This window comes from Spodoptera frugiperda, chromosome 22, assembly GCF_023101765.2.
Source record: "Spodoptera frugiperda isolate SF20-4 chromosome 22, AGI-APGP_CSIRO_Sfru_2.0, whole genome shotgun sequence".
NCBI lineage: Eukaryota > Metazoa > Arthropoda > Insecta > Lepidoptera > Noctuidae > Spodoptera > Spodoptera frugiperda.
The window spans coordinates 7,258,436-7,279,167 of record NC_064233.1 but is presented as its reverse complement, the minus strand read 5'-3'; the positions used below and the strand labels follow the sequence as shown (position 1 = coordinate 7,279,167).

Sequence of the window (20,732 nt, the reverse complement as noted above, 5' to 3'; positions counted from 1 at the left end):
TATATCCAATTAAGCAAAAAACACACATACAAACACGATTTGCAACAAAAAAAATACAGTATTAAAATAAAAAAAAAAACAAAAAATCTCCCGTGTCCATTCATTCCCTAACTCACCCTTTGACATTGAAATTAAAACTCCCTCGTTTATAAAAAAAAAACAATCTTTTTATATGAAATAATAGTTGTATGTCCGTTAATCCCCCACCTCCCCTATAGATGATGCGATACAAGTGTGCAACTATGTGTGACCGCCCCAATCTAAGGGGGGATTAATGTAAAAGGAATATTTATTCCTACTTTTTTTTACGTCGAAATATACATACTTAGTTTTATTTTATTACGTTTACTTTTTCTTACTAAGTACCTATAGAGTAGCAATTAAGTATACCTACTTACCCTTTTTTTAAGTGGGATAATCATTCAATGATTTCTCCCGCCTTGGGCGAGGCGAGAAGGAGTGTCAGACTCTTACTGAGTAAAAACTACCCCGTTCCTACTCCTGCTTGTCGAGCTGGTGCCCCCGTAAACCGCTAGGTGCCGCTAGGTAGTCCGCAGCTCCGGAATATCAAGATGTCTATTGCTTCATATAGTCATCCTCTAATGACAACACATCTGCCGGTTGGAAACGACCTTTAACAGGTCGTGGTCTCTCCACCTTGTGGATAAACGATCTGCACAATGGACACATTTTGTAATAACACGATAGAGAAAAACCTTCCAAAGGAGCCTGGCTTTGGAGAGGAAATATTACATAAGGAGTTTGCAATTTCACCTATGACGGAGCTACAGTGTTTCGTCGTGTGAGTGAGGTTACCGGAAGGCTATTTACCCCCCTTCGCAATCTCCGATTCCCCAACAACCCTTAAATTCCTAATCCCCAAAAGGCTGACAACACACTTGTAACACCTCTGGTGTTTCGGGTGTCCATGGTTGGCGATTGCTTACCATCAGTTGATCCGTCTGCTCGTTTACCGGCTTATACCATAAAAAAGAAAGCTACGAGTTTTCTAAGTGCTTCGTAACGCTTGCCAATACTTAGCCTTCATCATCATCCATAATCCTTTAACATGTTTTCAATAGGTCCTATTACCTATGGCAAACCCTCTTATAAAGAGGAGGCATATAGTCCAGCAGTGGACTGTCACTATTGATGGTGTCAATGAAGGTGTCTTGAACACGCTACCATGTTCTCAAAAACCTTTTAAAAACGCTTGCTCAAAGCGGGTTGGCAAATCTTTAACGTTACCTTAAACCAGTTTAATACGATTGCAAAGAACAGGGTAGATGACTAATTTTTATTTTAATTTTCGTCTTGTAGATTATTTTAAAACATTGGACACGTATTTTTTATTTTCTTACGGAAACAAATACTTATGAAGTTATATAATGCGGGTTGATTTCAAATATCGCCTGATGTCACTTCTAAGTACGTTTTATACTTACGTTAGAAATGACGTATTTGCTTTGTATTTGCTCCTAAACTTTGATTCGTTTTATGTAAGCATTGTTATGTTATAAGACAAAATAAAAGATACGTATCTAATATATTTCCATTACCTAACTGACGGGCTACATATATTTTTAATTTTCATACACCGTCATCAAACACCGTCACACAAACAATCGTTGTTTGTGTAACTTGTAACACCACGATCAGTTGATGCGTCTACTCCTTTACCAACTTACCTATAAATCGCTTATATCTTTCAAAAATGTCGGGTAAATTCATAATATTTACAGTCTATCAAACATAATAAAACCCAGAATTCAACTACCTAACGTTAACACAGATTTTATACGCCAACTAGTTATTTTATTTCTGCTTTGTTTCACCCACTTTGTTCTTCTCCTTTTGATCGTAGCGTGTGTTTTATAACCTGTAACCTTCCTCGATTAATTGACTATCCCACACAAAGAGAATTATTCAATTCTGACAGCAGTTCCGGAGATTAGCGTTTTTAAACAAACTCTCCAGCTTTAGATATTAGTGTAGATTGAACGTTCCTTCATTTCAAACCCCTCAGTGTATATTCAGGAATATTTACAAATCATGTTCAATCGTTTGAACCCCCATTTACATGTAAACACTTCTTTAGGTTGTATAAAAAAATATTCCCGCTACTAGCCTTACCTACCTGCAAAGTTATTTTATTTATCGTACACAGTGTAGGTACCAAAAACCTCTCGTATATAAATTAATTATTATGTAAAATTATCACCGCGTCGTGTGTCGCGGATGCTGCTCATGGCTTGAAACTAGTCGAGTTCATTCACATGATAATTAATTTAGTATCTCTCTAGACAACTATAGAAAACACACTGTGTCTCGCGTGGATCCGCGTTCCAACACACGAATAGTTAATTACATTTGCAGGGGGAAAAATCATCCAATTACTTCTCCTGCCTTGGACGAGGCGAGAGGGAGTGTCAGACTCTTACTGACTAAAAACCACCCCGTTCCTACTCCTGCTTTTCGAGCCGGAGTCCCAGTAACTCGCAGGGATGATTAAGGGAAGACCTTTGTTGAGTAGATTTCGTTTGGCTGATTATGATGATGAAATTAACAATATAACCTCACAATAAGTCTTCCACATTAATTTTCTAAAACATACCCGACATTGACATGTATAATAATATCATTAAGTAGTTGACATTTTGTCTTCACGCTTCACAAACCGCTACTGAGCGACTAACAACGCTGCGGATCTTTTTATACCCACAAACGAGCGAAATATTTCATATTACCTTCATTTTTTGATAATTTTCTCAATGAATATCAAATACATTACATTGGTCTCGTTAAGGTAAAGTTTTAACTTACTTAACCGCAAAAAAATATACAACTTAAGCGACTATTCAATATTTTTGTGACCGAAAAGCTATAAAACTAATTTTTTGCTACAAAATCGTAAAGATGACGTCAGAAGAAGAATCGGACATAGAATTACAATCAAAATTATCTAAAGTTAACAACAAAAAGATGCCAAAAAGTCCATCAGAAGATTTACTTGAAAAAAAGCCGGAGAGAAAGCTGACTACGAAAGAAATGATCAACCAAGCTCTTATAGATCTCAATACTCGTAAGGGTGTATCGTTATATGCCATAAAAAAGTATATAACTGAAAAATACAACGTTGATACAGATAAACTGAATTATTTTATCAAGAAATACATAAAAACTGCCGTCGAGAATGGGAGCATCGTTCAAACTAAAGGAATCGGCGCATCTGGGTCTTTCAAACTAGTTCCTATGAAGAAAAAGCCTAAAACAGACAAGAAACCGAAAGAAAAAACGATAGAAAAGCCGGTAAAAGATAAAGATACGGATAAAATGAAGAAAACTAAAGAGAAAAGTAAAAAGATTGTTGAGAAAGGTGCGAAAAAGACAACTATTGCGAAGGTAGACAAAGAAAAAGTTATAAAACCAAAGAAATTAATGGATAAAGAAAAGAAAATAAAGCCAAAAGGAAAAGATAGGGTTGAGAAAGAAATAAAGGCGAAAAAGGTAAAGATGACCAAAGAAAAACATACACCAATAAAGAAAAAGATGCTAATGAAAAGGAAAAGCGTAGGTTCGATTATTAAGAAGCCCGAAATGAAACCATCTATGAAAGCTTAAAATACTTAATTATTATGACATTTTATTTGTTAAACTAAATTATTCACGTTTTAAATATAAATTATTTGATTTTATTATTTTCTGTGTAACTTTATTTTTCTTATGTGTTCTAAAATATAAAATAAACATGATAAAAATCTGTCTTTACCTATATGAGTTCATCCGTGATCATGGCGCTTGCAACAGTGCCGAAATATCGGAAACTCATACACATAAATAAACATGGTAAATATCCCGTCTCAAGTTCTAATGATAGTGTTAGTGACCATGTCAGTTTAAAAACTTATCATTTACATGACTTGGGAATTTAACCCGAGTCCTTTGACTTTATGAATTGTGTCCAGTAGGTATATGGCAATAGGCTCACCCCCTATTACATGGGACTTGTAACACAAATGGTGAAAAGTGTGTGTACATTGTATAGCGGCATTACGTGTCGTAATGAGCACCTCTGCCTACCCCATGGGGATAAAAGGTGCGATCACACTGGAGTTGGTTATTAAATTAAAACTCTTGATTCTTATTGGTGAATCAAATATGTAATAGTATTAGGTGTAGGCACTACTTTTACTATCGAATTAAAGTACATACAAACGTAGCTATCATTCAGAATCTTTACTAGGTAATATCCTACTAAATAAATGTGAAAGTTTGTAAGTATCGATGTTTGTTAGTGTTTCTCGCAAAAACTACTGAAGGAATCAGAATGGAATTTTGTATACGGAGAGGTTATTGTCTGAATTAGGTAGGAGACTTAAGAATAAAGTCACTGGAAATGAATCCATCTCAGTTCTTAATAGAAATTCCAATGTCAAAAATCTAAAGATTTGAATTGAAATCTGCTAAAAGTATATACTATATAATACATAATAAGTTGCACAGCTAGTCCCAAAGTTAAAGTTGTTCAATAAATTCTCAATTTGGCACTTTGGAAACGTCAAATTGAATTGTCCGTCAGAAAAACAAGGTGCTTGTTCCTAAGTGTAGTTTCGAATGGAGAAGAACGAGCAAGAAACTCCATCGTTACTTACAGAAAATCTCTTGTTTCCTTTAGTCAATATTTTGTTATCATTCATTTACTTCACTTATTTGTTTAACCTTTAGTCAATATTTTGTTATCATTCATTTACTTCACTTATTTATTTGTGTTGCTAACTACCTATTTCTGCTTTTAAGAAACTCGTTTCTTATCTATGCCATTTGAAAATTCCATAAGGAAATATAATTGTGCATTTTATTAACTGAAAAGTGTTTTCGAATGATTCAAACACATACAAACTTTTTCACCAGATATGTGCTATGTAGCTATGCTAGGAAGATGTAATAGCTAAGCTGTGAAACTATGTGACCATTTCCACTGATACTAAGCTATGTAGCTGTGCGAGAAAGACGCATAGCTCGAGTATGCGATGTATCGATAGTAGGGAAGCCATCCATAGCACGCATCTTTCCATGTAAAAAAACATAGCTTAGCTGAGTCCGTTTTCACCAATGTTAAGCTATGTGTACCAATGAATATGATTGGTGGAAGCCAAACGCATCCACAGCAACGTAACATAGCACATCTCTGGTGGAAAAGCACGCTAATTATCTGATTCCTATGGAGAAGAACGAGCAATAAACGGCATATTTGATTCAACTTTCAGACAAATTTAAGTAACATATGTTAAAAAAGAAACAATTGAAAATGCATACAATAAAGACACTTAAAATACAGAAAAGATTTTAACGCAATCACATAAATATAAAAACTAAATTAACTTCAAGCAAGTCCAAGCAAAAACAAGCAACTTATAACCATTAAAAATTGCATAAAAAGTAATGTAAAAAACACTGTTTTGTTAGGTAAAAAGAACCCCTGTATAACCTGTTACCCTATGGGGAAACTAGCAGTGTTTAACAGGTGGTCCCGACCACATAATTACACTAAGATTGCTAATTACTGATACACATGCCGCGCCTACACTATTAGTGTTAGCAACACGCAAGGTTGCGTTTTTTTGCATGTCTCAATCATGGCGTGGATTAGGTATTTTATATGTGTGGTATTTAACTTTGTAGAATTTTATTGAATACTAGCGACCCGCCCCAGCTTCGCATGGATGCAATGGTGGTATATTATGCATGTATTATACATATAAACCTTCCTCTTGAATCACTCTATCTCTTAAAAAAAACCGCATCAAAATCCGTTGCGTAGTTTTAAATATTTAAGCATAGAAAGGGATATAGGGACAGAAAAAGTAACTTTGTTTTATACTATGTAGTGATTGATTAAATAGTCAAGATTATAAGATGTTTTTAATGCTTTTTGATTATAATTCATTCTTATAATGCACGATAAGTAATCTCACATTATTTCATGAAACAAATGACAGAAGAGTTGTATTTGATGCGATCAAATGTAGTCTCTATGAGGTTTTTTTGCAAATACATACCTTATAATTATATAACTAAGAGTCAAAAGACTGGCACAGGGTGTACTTTTTCGTGGATAACACATAAGTCCATATGATAGGACCTAAATTTTTTTTATACTTTTCTGATAACAGTTGGAATCTTGCCGATCATCTGATACCTACCTATTGGACGTCGACTTCAGGGACACCCTATGTGAACTTCTTGCCCTAAATATAGTTTAACTCTTTAAACGCCTGTGTGGCATATCGGTATGCTACATATATTTCCATGTCTCTGCCGCTCATGTCGTATTGCTGCGACAGAGATCATGCATGATTTTTTCGTTCTATTCACACGATTGTTCCTCCTTATTTTGTGTAGATATTTCTTTATTGCTTTGTGGATGCGTTTTAAGGGCACAGTAATCCCTAAGGATATGCACAGGCATTGCACCATGGGGACTCCGGAGCAGATCTAACTAGAGGACCTGGTGCTCCTTACAGGTGCAGAGGGTGACCACCGGAGTGGTTTTAGTGAGGTAAAAATCCCACACTCCCTAGTCTTTTATCCTCAAAAAGCTAGCTATTTCCCCCGAAATAAAAAAAGGGGCACAGTAATTAAATTAAATTATTCAGGCACAGTAATGTTAAAGAAGGTAAGGAAACTGCAGGCAGATTAATTCCTCCAATTTCATAATCCTTCTTGTAAAAATTGTTGGTAAAACGTAGGCAAATAGGTACCTAATCACGTCTTATTTAATGTCATTGTAGGTACCTACATAAATAATAGGCATTTATATGGAACGGACATCTGCCATGTACGAACCAATAGACGGGATTAATGTAGGTATGTATTATGTATTCGTAGGTATATATTATTATGTACAATGTATCTAATACGATAGGTACTATAGTTATATAGTTAGGTGCATTCATGTAGGATTGTGGGGAATTACGATTTCTTTTGATACCTAGGTAGGTAAGTTTGTCCGGTAGAAACCTCGATCAATGAAAAGCTAATTTGATACAATGTTTTCGTCTGTGATTTTATTTCGAATGTACCTAGGCATGAAAATTGTATTAGGTATAGAGGATATATGCACAGAAAACCGACGTAAAACAACGTTTGCGTTGTGGTTCGTTGTGTAAATGAGGCTCAATTAATTACCCCCATCCCAATTTTCCCAATCCCCGATTCCCCAACAACCCTTAAATTCCTAACCCCCAAAAGGCCGACAACGCACTTGTAACGCCTCTAGTGTTTCAAGTGTCCATGGGCGGCGGCGATTGCTTACCATCAGGTGATCCGTCTACTCGTTTACCGGCTTATACTTATACCATAAAAAAATAGTAGATGTAGGAAAACTAGCTTATTGCCCGTGGTCCCAAACTACACAATTTTTCAAAGGACTTTTTAATAGGTAATATTAATGCTCAAACCTTCTCCGTGTGAGAAGTGGCTTTGGTAAGCAGTGGCCACTTATAGGTGATATATATGTGAAGCGATAAGCGCCACGCGGTGTCACGATCTATTCTTATAGTTACATATGTATATGTTATATATTAAGATGTCATTGACATCTTTATTTACAACTGCAGTCAATCCAATAGGTACCATCAAAAACATCCTGTAAAATAAACCAAATCTCGCACCTCAGTTTTGTTACCGTAAAAAGTTGTGAGATCCATGTAATACCAAGTCGGTTATTTCATTTAGTTCCTACTTACAGATAGAAGGCAGTGTATTGTAATTAGGAACAATAGCCATCCTCCACACGCAACAACAAGAGAGGGAGCCTATAGTTAAGTGGTCACCGTTTTCTTGGAGCTTTGAAGGTACGCAAAATTCCGCAGGTGACAGTTTATTCCACAGTTTAGTTGTGCGAGGCTAAAAGTTTTGTAACACAAGACAAAGAGTAAAATTGTGCTGTGGGGCAACGTATTTTTAAAGCACAGTTGATACCTGCCAGCCATCCATATGATAGATATGGAACTGCTCGGTATGATGGTATAGCAAATAGCTGTTGCTTTCTGTTGCGACAGTAATTGTCACGAGTAAAAGGGGACGATGGCGAATGGATGCGGAAAAAATTAATACAAACAACTCCACGCTGTTGCAGCACTTTCCGGTAGCAATATAAGATGCATTTATAAAGAGGCCACATATCTAAAAAACTAAAAGCACTGGCTTTTGGGTCTGACTGGTGACTAGGGGTGATTTTATTTGGTTAATTTTAGGGTAAAAAACATTAAAACCACAAAATCTCAGCCTATATACTTTATTATACATAATTTGATATTAGATTTTCATATAAAATGCATACAATTTACACAATACAGTAAAAATTATCATTCACTCATTCATTCATTTCCATTCACTCCTGAAACATTCAATTGAAGGCATTTTCTATATAAATACTACATTTCTGGGTGTATTGGGTAATAAGATTTTGAAAAAAATACTATTTTATATACAGATACAGCCTTTTTTCAAAATTCCCTTTTACTATATTGCTAGCTATTATAATATTAATACCCAGAATTCATTCGGTCATTCATTCACTCATTCGTTCAGAGTGAATGAACGATTTTGTCATGTAATTTGAAGCTTAGCAAGCTTTTTAACCGGCATATTTGTGATTATTACACATATTTGTGTATTAGGTATATAGGGTGACTGGTAATTAGTGAAGGATATTTAAACACGTGATTGTACTCATGATTACAAACTACTTTCCCAAAGAAACTTATTTATTTATATTTTCGTAGGTACCTCGCCTTGAGATTTTTTTTTTTGTTATTGTGTTAAAAACAAACTAATGAGTATACAAAAAGGTTTCTATGGGAAAGTTGTTAGTAATCATAAGTACAATCATGTGTTTAAATATCTTTCACTAATTACCAAACAATTATCTATAGAAGTTTCAAAAAATAAGTGAAACACGCGGGATTTACTAAACCGCATATATTCCACTTATTTTTTCAAAACTATTCATTCAATATTTGTATTTAAATGCATCTATTTTGTATTTTATGTTACAATTTTGTATTTTTTTTACATTATTATAAATAAATATTTGTTTTTAATTGACTGTGCTCCGTGTTTTGATCCCCATTTCGGGTATAAGGTGGGTTTCTAGTGTTTCATAAAAGGAGTAAGCAGAGGTGTATTGTAAATTCAAATTTTGTAATTATTTGTGTCTATTTATAATAATATATAGTCATGCATTAGCTATGGATTTAAACTACGACTAACAAAATATTATCTCTTGCGTCAGAATTGAATACATGCTCAAACCAATTTAGCTCTATGCAGGAGTAGGAACAGGCTGTTGTTTAGTCAGTAAGAGTAAGACACTCTCTTTCACCTCACATAAGGCGTATCTCCCTCAAAATAATAGGAATATTTGTGACTTCTTAAACCACAGTTAATGTGACATCGTTTCTGTAATTTACTAGACACCTCTGTCCCCACTTTGGTACTTATGCGTGAAGGTATTATATACATAAATATCTAGCATTACTAGTTACTTCATTAGGTTCAATTTCATCAAAATATGTTACTTTAAATAAACTACATATTACTCAAAATAAAGTATAGGTAGCTACTTAGAATTTAATTAGCTACTTAGAAGTTAATGTTAATTTAATGTGACCTAATATAGAACCCTAAAAGAGTAGATGTAAATTAATAATTTGTATAAGTAATCTCACGCGTAGTTTCATGTAGAAAAAGAGCGAGGTTTTTCATAATTGAGTAACTGAAATAACCATTCATACAATCATTCACTCACTTACTGATTCATTCAATCGGTCATTCATTCATTCATTAATTGTTTTAGCGTTTAGTTGTGACAAAATAACGTTTACATTTAACTATTAAAATATACAAAACACTGTAAGTGACACCTAACAGTGTAAGATAGGGGTTAGTTTAGGTGCAACATCTTGCTAAGTAGCTTAAATTTATGAAATGGTTAAGAATATTTTGATGAAATTGAACTTTAATACATGTACTAAATAATTTCGTTGTTTTAGTAATATATAGCAAATATAATTATACTGTACATATGTACATTGCATTTTACATGTACTGTTTTTTAATAATCTTGCATTAAAACTATCAAAATTCATTTTTGTATTGGTTATCGCGAGTTGTATTAAATCATTAAGTTTCACGACTCGTAGCTGTTTGACGAGGGAGCTCGACTAGTTTCAAGCTAAATCGGGGCTCATATTTACGAGCAGCATTCTGTAACACATGAAGCCAATTAACCAATTATGTTAGAGCCTCTAGCGTGGCTTGAAACTAGTCGAGATACCTTGTCAAACAGTTACGTGAATACATGACGAGACCATAATATTTTAGAAGTAGAATTTTGATTAATTTTTTATGTAAATTTGCCAATTTGTGCCATGTAGCTTGTTTGAGGAGTATACTACGAAATAATTTAATGCAATTCCTACAAAAATTATTACTGAGATTTTTATATATACAAATTTATAAACGTACTTGAATTCGCGATCAAAAAAGTAGTTTTAATATTTACTGTCTAACCGCCGTACTCAGAGTCATTTAATGGCTACTTAACCCAGTCCTTAGCAATTGTTTTCAGAACAAAATCGTTACTAAGGAATTGTTTAAGTAATCATTAAATGTCTCTGAGTGCGGCAGTAAGTTATTAAAAAAATACTTGGTCATCTTTCCTATAGATCTATCTAATGCAAGAAAAAATAATTTGAACATTACTGAATAGGGTAAATGACTAATTTTTATTTTAATGTCCGTCTTGTAGATTATTTTAAAACATTAGACACGTAGGTATTTTTTATTTTCTTACGGAAACTAATACTTTCGAAGATATATTGATTTGAAATATCGCGTGACGTCACTTCTAGTTACGTTTTATACGTAGAAATGACGTATTTGCTCCCACTCCTAAAGTTTGATTCGTTTTATCTAAGTATTGTTATCTTATGTGACAAAATAAAAAATACGTGTCTAATATTTTTTCATTACCTAACTGACGGACTAAATAGATTTTTAATTTTCATACCCCGTCATCATTCCTATTGTCACTTCTCGAATTTGTCATCAAAACGGATAAAGCATTTCATATCCTTTATTGTACAATAAAAATTAATAATAATTACATTTCAGTACTTAATTTTTTTATTAGCTATACTTACATAACTACTTAAAAATACATTCTTAACAGCTGGTTGTTAGCAACCGGTTACAAAAAAACCAAGCTGTTTGGTTGGTACATGGTTGCTCTTAAAAACCATTCATTTTATACATTAAAGCATGGACTTATCAGTCAAATAGTTTTACTTAAGCCACTAGAATTGTTGGTTTCGAAATGATTGGTTGCTATTAGCCTTTGGTTACTTGTAACCACGAAGCAAATTCTTAAGCTAATGGTTTAGCAAATGGAAGCTCCATTCATAAAATAACTTTGTAGCTTAGGTTTATAAAACCATTGAAGTTAGAACTTGTTAACAGCTGGTTATAGGATCAAAAATAGGGCTTCCAGTCGCGTTAAATCGGGAAGTGCGGGATCCCGAATGATTCTGCGGGATTCGTTAAATTTTAGATTATACTTTGTGTAGTTTCGTGTAGAGAAGAACGAGCTTTTTACTGAATTAGTAATTGGAATAACCATTCATTAATTCATTCAATAAATGAATGAAAAAAGATCTCGAACAATATCGGATCGAGCACGATTTTCGAGCATCGGATGATCTCATGGGATCCTGAAGGATTTTGGATCATATAGTAATAAAGAGACGAACAGATACAAGAAGAGTTTGACTTTACTTTCTCTTCAGGTATAAAGAGAGTCAACATACTATAATACAAAATAGATGAACACGGTCCCCTAGGTTAGTCCTAAGGGAGTTTCAATTTTTCACCGTTTAAGATTATTATTAGAACTTATGACGGGATATTTACATATTTCCTTTATAATATATAGAGTTTCCGATATTTCGGCATTCATCGGAATAAATAAACATGCTAAATATCCCGTCATAAGTTCTAATAATAGTGTTAGTGACCATGTCAGTTTAAAAACTTATATCGTTTAAGATTAATTTACTAAATCATCGGAAGCTGTTATCCTTTCTTCTGCTGCCGGATATTTGGCTTCAAAACGTCACAGCAGTGTAGGATCTTGATAATATTAAGTTCACTTCATAAGAAAATAAATTAAACCAAACAAAAATTGTCGGTTTACGGTGATGCGTATTTAAAAAAATATTACGCATCATAATTATGTTATGTTATGAAAAGTTTTAAACCATTGAAAAATAAGAAATAAATTGTTTATTTTTCTTTGAAAAATGATTAGATTACTGTTTTTTGAAGACACAAAGACTACATACAACATTTCAAAAACAAAAATTGATTTTATATTCACAGATTTATTTACGATTAAAAATATATCAGAAAACATTGGTTTAAACTTAAAATACAGATATAAAAAACACGATAGAAACATCTGAAAACATAATAACCAAACATATACTGTGTATCAGACGCGATTGGAAGCCCTATTCAAAACGAGTGGTTGCTGAGAAACCACTGCTTACAAAATGAGTGGTTGCTGCTTAACAGCTGGTTGCTGGTTGCTGATTGGTGAATGGTTGGTTAAAACCTGCCCTGTTCTTTGGCCTCGGCTGCGAATTTCCTCACGTGTACTATGTAGTCTAACATTACTGTTGCGAACGCTGCATCTAACACGAACTGAGGTATTTTACCTGGAATACAAAGACAATATTTTATTTATTCTATAAATACATTTTGAGGTTTTGCAACTAAACTATTGGTCTTGAAAATTTTCGATTTCAAAATACTGTGAATTAGACCTACGCTGCTTTTTCACCAGAGATATGCTATGTAGATGCTATGAAGATATAATAGCCAAACCGTGAAACTTTGTAGCTATGTGACCGTGTCCACTGATACTAAGCTATGTAGCTGTGCGAGGAAGATGCGCAGCTCAAGTATGCAATGTATCGATAGTAGGGAAGCTATCCATAGCACGCATCTTTCCATATAAAAAACATAGCTTAGCTGAGTCAGTTTCCACCAGTACTAAGCTATGTGTACCAATGAATATGATTGGTGGAAGCCAAACGCATCCACAGCAACCAACGTTCTCAATCCCCGATCCCCCAACAAACTTAATTCCTAACGCCCAAAATGCCAGAAACGCACTTGTAACGCCTCTGGTGTTTCGTGTGTCCTTGGGCGGCGGTGATTGCTTACCATCAGGAGATCCATCAGCTCGTTCACCGGCTTACACCATTAAAAACAAATAAGTTAAAAGCACAAACCTTTGAGATCGCAACACATGAGCCACTGGAAGACGGTGTGCGTCTCTATCTTGCCGCCCGCCGTCTGCACCGTGCGGGGCTTTAGGAACCAACAACCCACCTTGTTCTGACCTCTGTGAAATTAAGGAAATTAACATTTAGTTAAGTTTTTAAACAAAAAGTTTTTAAACTGAAAAAGAGTAACCTATGGAGTTTCTTGCTCGTTCTTCTCCATAGGAATCTACGCTTTGGAACGAGCAAATAGCTTCACTAGAGGACCGACCGACAGACAGACGTTATTAATATTATTATATTTGCTTTTACGTTCAAAAGTGCCTTCCTGGTCTATTTGAAATAAATGATTTTGACTTTGACTTTGAAACTGACATAGTCACTAACACTATTACTAGAACTTATAACGGGAATATTTAGTATTGTGGAAGCTTAGAGGAACTGGCTGCTGTGCAACGTGTAGCGGGTTCGATTCCCGCATGGAACAACTCTTTGTGTGATCCATAAATTGTTGTTTCGGGTCTAGGTGTCATGTGTATGTGAACTTGTATGTTTGTAAACGCACCCACGACACACAAAAAAGTTGCTTCGTGCAGGAATCGAACCCGCTACACGTTGCACGGCAGCCAGTTGCCAGTAACAAGGATTTTTGAGGGGTAGGAATTCGAAGATCAGGAAGAAGGATTGGGCTTTTACTAGTGGTGAGTGGGCGTTAAGGAGTTATTGATTTTCAGTATATGGGATTGATAAATGATAAATGATATTTATTTCTGTAAATCTATACTAATATTATAAAGCTGAAGAGTTTGTTTGATTGTTTGTTTGTTTGTTTGAACGCGCTAATCTTAGGAACTACTGGTCCGATTTGAATAATTATTTTTGTGTTGAATAGCGCATTTATCGAGGAAGGTTATAGGCTATAAAACATCACGCTACGATTAATAGGAACCGAGCAGAGCGGGTGAAACCGCGCGGAAGTAGCTAGTAGGTTATAAAATAACACTTTTGCACGTCAAAAAATTAAAAATTGACGCTCTTGACGATGATACTAACCTGACAAGATCCCTATGCGGCGGATACCCAGGCACGGTGACACTGACCCCACTGCTGATGTAGCTGTACGGGTCCGACGCCACCACCTGCCCCTCCTTGTTCAGCGGCGCCGTGCACCGCAGTATCACGAAGTCTCGCGGCGCTATGATGCCGCGGCCACCGCCCGCTGTGACTTGGTAGGACAGGTCTATGCCTGGACCTACTTCCTGGAAACAGGAATTTAAGGGATTAATAAAAGAGTAAAGAATGAATTAATGAATGAATGAATGATTGGGTGAGTGAGTGAATGAATGGGTGGGTGAGTGAATGACCGAATGAATTAAAATGACTAAATTTTGAATGAATGATTTTTCTTTTTCCTGGCTTTCTTTTGTAGAGCACAAATAAAAAATCCAAGGTCCATTCAAGAATCAAACTAGCAACACGTTACGCAATAGTCGGTTTCCCAACCACTACACTAATTAATAAAAAGGCAAATTTTAATGTTATGAGCACCAAACATGAAAACAGATCATCCGGTAGTATGCAATCAGCGCCATGGATACCCGCAACAAGACAGGAGTTACAAATGTAATGCCAGTTTTTCGGAGATTTAAGATTAGAGAATGTTACCCCTTCCCAATCTTGCCCAATTCCCTAACAACCTATAAATTCCTAACCCCCAAAAGGCCGGCAACGCACTTGTAACGACTCTGGTGTTTCGGGTGTCCATGGGCGGCGGCGATTGCTTATCATCAGGTGATCCGCCTGCTCGTTTAGCGGTTTATATCATAAATACTGTACCTTTATAAGTTCACTCTTCAGTATGGTGGGGTTCCACTCAGGTAGCTTGGTGATGTTGTCCTTGAACTCCTCGTACAAAAACTTGGGAGGAGCTTCCACTATACCCTGGAAAATTAACAAATATTTATTTGAGTATTTTCCTTGCAAATGTTAGACTAGACTTTATTTATTTATTTATTTAGTTTAAAGCTTTGTCTAAGTTTAAACTTTATACACAATTGTACATAAGGCGGACTTAATGCCATTGGCATTATCATTCAGTCTGACCGTCGGGTGATGCAGAGGGGAGAATACGGGTTTATACCTTTTATATCGTGAATATTCGGTATTTGTTCTTAAATTTTTGAACTGTCATTTATTTTAAACTACTGACCCGGCAAGCGTCAACCGCCCCAAACGTTATTTTTGTCTGTTTTTAAACCATCCCCGGACTTTCACAATAATTCAAGACTAAAATTTGCCAAATCGGTACAGCGAGACTAACGAACAGCAATAGATTTTTATATATATTTCAAATCATTTTTTAGTTAATTATAATATTATGTAGGTAAGTTACTCTTTATCAATACTATCCATGTATAATTATCAACCTAGACCAAAGACCTTGTAACAATAAGGTAATTCACACAAATCACATGTCGATACATGATCCGATTAATCAAGAATTAATTATTAATTAATATTAATATAATTATCTAAATCCCTGCTAGTGATTAATTTTGATAATTTTTAATCAGTAATGCTTACATTGTATATTTAAATTTTCTAATTGAACATGAAATTACATCATGTATTTAATTATTACAAATTAGTATTCTACATAGAAACATTAATGTATGTGAACTTGTACTTTTTTATGTACTTAATAGGATGATGTTTGGCCACCAGCTCGTCTGATGGTAAGCGATGATGCTGCCAACGATGAAGCACGCCATCTATAGATTGCATCCATAGCACGCATCTTTCCATATAAAAAACATAGCTCAGTTAACCCCCTTCCCAATCCCCGATAACCCTTAAATTCCTAACTCAAAAGGCCAGCAACGCGTTAACGCCTCTAGTGTTACAAGTGTCCATGGGCGGCGGCGATTGCTTACCATCAAGTGATCCGTCTGCTCGTTTACCGACTTATACCATAAAAAAGACGATCTCCGGCCACCGTAAGTGCGGGTCTGCGGACGGAGAGCAAGGGTAGCTCGCCGCCCGACCAGAATCAGATCAGAATCGCGTTCCGCACGCGCCTCAGAGAACCATCACACCACCCCAGTAGATCTAATGCCTGATCCGGAGCTGCGGACTACCTAGCGGGTTTACCGGGGCTCTGGCTCGACAGGCAGGAGTAGGAACGGGGTGGTTATTAGTCAGTAAGAGTCTGACACTTCCTCTCGCTTCGCCCAAGGCGGGAGAAGTCATTGGATGATTTTCCTCCCTCAAAAAAAAAAAAAAAAAAAAAACTCAAAAAGCCAGCAACGCAATTGAAACGCCTCTTGTGTTTCAAGTGTCCATGGGCGGCGGCGATTGCTTACCATCAGGTAATACGTCAGCTCGTTTACCAGCTTATACCATAAAAAGTTAACTATAAATGTATACTCACAGTAAACCTATACACCTTGCCGAACTGTTCAGTCTTCTTGGACTCGACCAGGTCCCCCTTGGCCCCCTTCTTCTCAACACTCCAGTTTGACAGGTTCACAATGCGCCACGCATTCTGCATGCTCTCGTGCGCCTGAGCTTTGTATTCGTCTATCTGTGGACAATGGAATTACGATTTTAGTGCTGTTGGGTTTAAAATTGAGTTTCTTTGGTTAGGATTGGTAACCACGAAGGCTTTTTCTCACACAGAGTAGGTTTGAGCATTTATTACCTCGCTTGCTCAATGCGGGTTGGCGATTTTAAACTTATAATTAGAAATTATAAGCCCAGGTTTCCTCTCGATGTTTTCCTTCACCGTTTGTCACGCAACTACGCAACTTCACGCGTATTCATCCCCGAAGGGGTAGGCAGAGGTGCTCATTACGGCACGTAATGCCGCTATACAATGTACAACCAGTTTTCAAACTTTTTGTGTTATCGTTATCAGTCCCAATTCTATGTAATAGGGAGTGATCCTATTGCCATGTACTGAGGACCATTCCAGACTCCGTGCTACTAATGAGATATTTTCGAAATCCGATAAAAGTCCAGTAATAGTTTAGCCGACCCGGGAATCGAACCCGGGACCAGCGAGGCAGTCAAGTGACGTTGTGATAGGGTTTAAAATTCAGTTAGGAGTAGTAAAGACGAAGGTATTATAGGTAAAGAATCATATTTTTGTTATGCAATGTAACAGTTTTTCAACGGTAATGTTATGAGTCTTATGCCATATGTAATAGGAGTTGCGGTTGAGTACAATATTCTATAATCTAAACTATTTTAAGAATAAAAAAAAAACTATTAAAAAAATCTGTCTGAAATCAATTCATATAAGAAAACATTTTATCACACAGGATAGCTTTCTGTATCTACTTACATTGACACAAATCAATTATTTTTTTATCAAAATTACACGATAATTCACAATTTTTTAATAATCTCATTCACGTCGTTATCGAATTCAAATTAATTAATAAATTACGAAAATCAAATCATAAACTCTTAATGTGTTGCTAAGTATTACTTATAATTTTAGTTCCTTTCGTGAGACATACTAAATTAATTATTATGTTATCGGCTTACTCACGTAACTGTTTGACGAGGAACTCGACTAGTTTCAAGCCATGCTAGAGGCCAGTAGCAGCGCGACAATCGCCGCGTCGCGTGTCGCGGAATGCTGCTCATGAATATGAGCCTCTAGTATGGCTTGAAACTAGTCGAGTTTCTTGTCAAACAGTTACGTGAGTAAGCCGATAACATAATATGTAATTAATTTTAGTCCCGAATATCCTAATCCCAATTGCCTAATACGGAAATCGAACACGAGCCTCCATGTTTGGCAGTCACGTTTACTAACATTCTAAACATAGTTATTATCTAATCATAGTACTAATACTATGTCAACCCAGTAACATATAAACAGTGTTTATCTATGAGGTCTACATTCAAGGATAATACCCGCAATCAGATTTGTTTTTCTTACATAGACAGTACATAGATTTATATTGTATATGTATATGATAACATTATAATATTCTTGCAATAAAACTATCGTGAGATATATTAAATTATGTATTTATTATATACTAGCTTCTTCTGCGCGGTTTTACCTGCTCTACTTGACTCCTATAGGTCATAGCGTGATGTTTTATGGCCTATAGCCTTCCTCGATTAATGCACTATCTAACACAAAAAGAATTATTCAAATCGGACCAGTAGTTCTGGAGATTAGCGCGTTCAAACAAACAAACAAACAAATAAACTTTTCAGCTATAATATTAGTATAGATTACTAGCGACCCGACCCAGCTTCGCATACTGCAATGGTGATAATAATGCATGTACCTATTATAAATACATAAAAACCTTCCTCTTGAATCACTCTATCTATCTATCAAAAAAACCGCAACAAAATCCGTTGCGTAGTTTTAAAGATTTAAGGTCTCAGCACACATATGGGATCGGAAAGGGATCGTAACCGTAACGCCTTTCGCCTCGCTGTCAACCAGGCGTCAACCTACCGTATGCACGTAACGAAAGCGTATCAGCAGCGCCTGTACGTCAACTCGGCTACGGCTAGGCGACACCGACTAGACTAACACGATAGTTAGTCGGTACGGAGAGACGTAAGCGCGGGGACGGAGACACGTAAGCGCGGGGACGGAGAAACGTAAGCGCGGGGACGATGAGCCGTAAGCGCGGGAATTCAAGTTCGGAGCCTGTTCCGAGGCGAGGCGATTACGTTATTATTCCGATTAGTGTGCGTTGCAGTAGGGAGTTTAATACAAACCATTCTGAACGGCTCGAGGCGATACGGTGACGATCCCTTTCCGATCCCATATGTGTGCTGAGACCCTTATGCGTACAAAGGAACATAGGGACAGAGAAAGCGACTTTGTTTTATACTATGTAGTGATTATAAATTATACTGAGTGGAGCCTGCTTAACGTCCACAGACGTCGCGACAGGCCTCCTCAGTATTTTTTTTTTATGAAATAGGGGGCAAACGAGCATACTTGTCACCTGATGGTAAGCGATCAGCGCCGCGAAATTAAGTTTTTGTGTCGGGGGTTTTTTAAATTTTTAATTTAATTTTTTATTTTATACTTTTTATAGGTAGGTTAGGTTAAGTTAGGCTTAGTATATTACATATACTTACTATAATTTCGATTCTTGTAATGTTAAGGTAAAGATTACATGTAAGGTCAAGCTTGTTCGCTTTAATTTTTTTTTTTTTTTACTTATTAATTACTAGTTTTTGTTTCTAAAAGTAGGTTAAAGATTACATTGGTGCCAGATTTTTTATTTATAATAAAACGTTAAATTAAAAATTTTATATTTTTGTTATTAAATTTTTAATTTAATTTTAATTTTTTTAATTTTTTTTTAAATATTTTATTTAATTTTTTATTTTTGTTAATACAAAAAAATAATATCTTTCAATATATTCTTTCAGTGCGGTTTAATTTGAGACCCCATTCCAGTATATTTGCAGACCTTCGGCTAATCTCCCCACTTTCACCGCCCATAACTTTAAAACGGCTCAACCGATTTTCATCAAACATGTCTAAAAACACTCGCACATAAGTCCCCTTTCATACGAAAAAAACTAAATTGAAATCACTCCATCCGTTCGGGAGTTATGATGCCACAGACAGACAGACAGACAGACAGACAGACAGACAGACAGACACGTCAAACTTATAACACCCCTCTTTTTACGTCGGGGGTTAAAAATATATACGACATTTCTCGTGGGTTTATAATTATATTAATTTGTATATTATATGTTGGTAATGTCATCAGCAGAGATTATAGTATCCGTGTAGGTACAGGACAGATAAGATAATTTGCAGCATAATTAAATTAGTCTGTTTGCTTGCTAATTACATTTTCTAACCTAATTTACATAATTAATAATAAGCCTATTGCTAAACAGTAGACGTAATTGCAAGACATTTTAACCGACTTCCCAAAAGGGAGAAGTTCCCAGTTCAGCTGGTATTTTTTTATTCACTTATTTGTTATTCTGGGTGAAGTATCTTCTTTCTCTTTTAAATGGGGGTGGAGAATATGAAAGAGAATTCTTAGAACCATAACACACGTACTATTCGTTTAATTTTGGGAATGCCCGACCAGTTTCGAGTCAAAACGGAGTCCTTAAGCATGGGCTGCGAATAGGTCGGTTCGACCGGCGATACGGCCTCACAGAAGACCGATGTAAAACAATGCTTGAGTTTTATTTCGTTGTGTGAGTGAGGTTACTAGAGGCCCAATTATCCCCAATCTTCCCAATCCTCGATTCCCCATCATCATCATCATCATCATCATCATCATCATCATCATCATCATCATCAGCCGAGAGACGTCCACTGCTGAACAAAGGCCTCCCCCTTGGTCCTCCCGATTCTCC

General features: G+C 35.8%; 2 protein-coding genes and 1 long non-coding RNA gene across 6 annotated transcripts in view; 2 read left to right on the top strand and 1 right to left on the bottom strand.

The window, feature by feature from the left end:
* The window catches only part of LOC126912124 (uncharacterized), a 120,575-nt gene that overhangs the window by 12,038 nt on the left and 87,805 nt on the right, over nucleotides 1–20,732 (top strand). The window lies entirely within an intron of this gene.
* On the top strand, nucleotides 2,839–3,698 carry LOC118279660 (histone H1A-like). Its single transcript, XM_035599803.2, has one exon. The coding sequence runs from the start codon at nucleotides 2,917–2,919 to the stop codon at nucleotides 3,619–3,621; it is 705 nt and encodes a 234-aa protein (XP_035455696.2). The 5' UTR covers nucleotides 2,839–2,916; the 3' UTR covers nucleotides 3,622–3,698.
* LOC118279646 (steroidogenic acute regulatory protein-like) overlaps nucleotides 12,427–20,732 on the bottom strand; it is a 28,079-nt gene continuing 19,773 nt past the window's right edge. For all 4 annotated transcript variants that reach the window (XM_050702625.1, XM_050702624.1, XM_050702627.1 and 1 more), the window contains exons 8-12: nucleotides 16,783–16,935; nucleotides 15,189–15,293; nucleotides 14,406–14,611; nucleotides 13,362–13,474; nucleotides 12,427–12,782 (exon numbers count right to left, since the gene is read on the bottom strand). In XM_050702625.1, the coding sequence (XP_050558582.1) occupies nucleotides 12,673–12,782; nucleotides 13,362–13,474; nucleotides 14,406–14,611; nucleotides 15,189–15,293; nucleotides 16,783–16,935 (687 nt within the window). In that variant the 3' untranslated portion in view covers nucleotides 12,427–12,672. The remainder of the gene's footprint in view (nucleotides 12,783–13,361; nucleotides 13,475–14,405; nucleotides 14,612–15,188; nucleotides 15,294–16,782; nucleotides 16,936–20,732) is intronic.

Coding starts and splice junctions, on each gene's coding strand:
- LOC118279660 (XM_035599803.2), top strand. CDS start 2,917: ATGACGTCAGAAGAAGAATCGGACATAGAATTACAATCAAAATTATCT.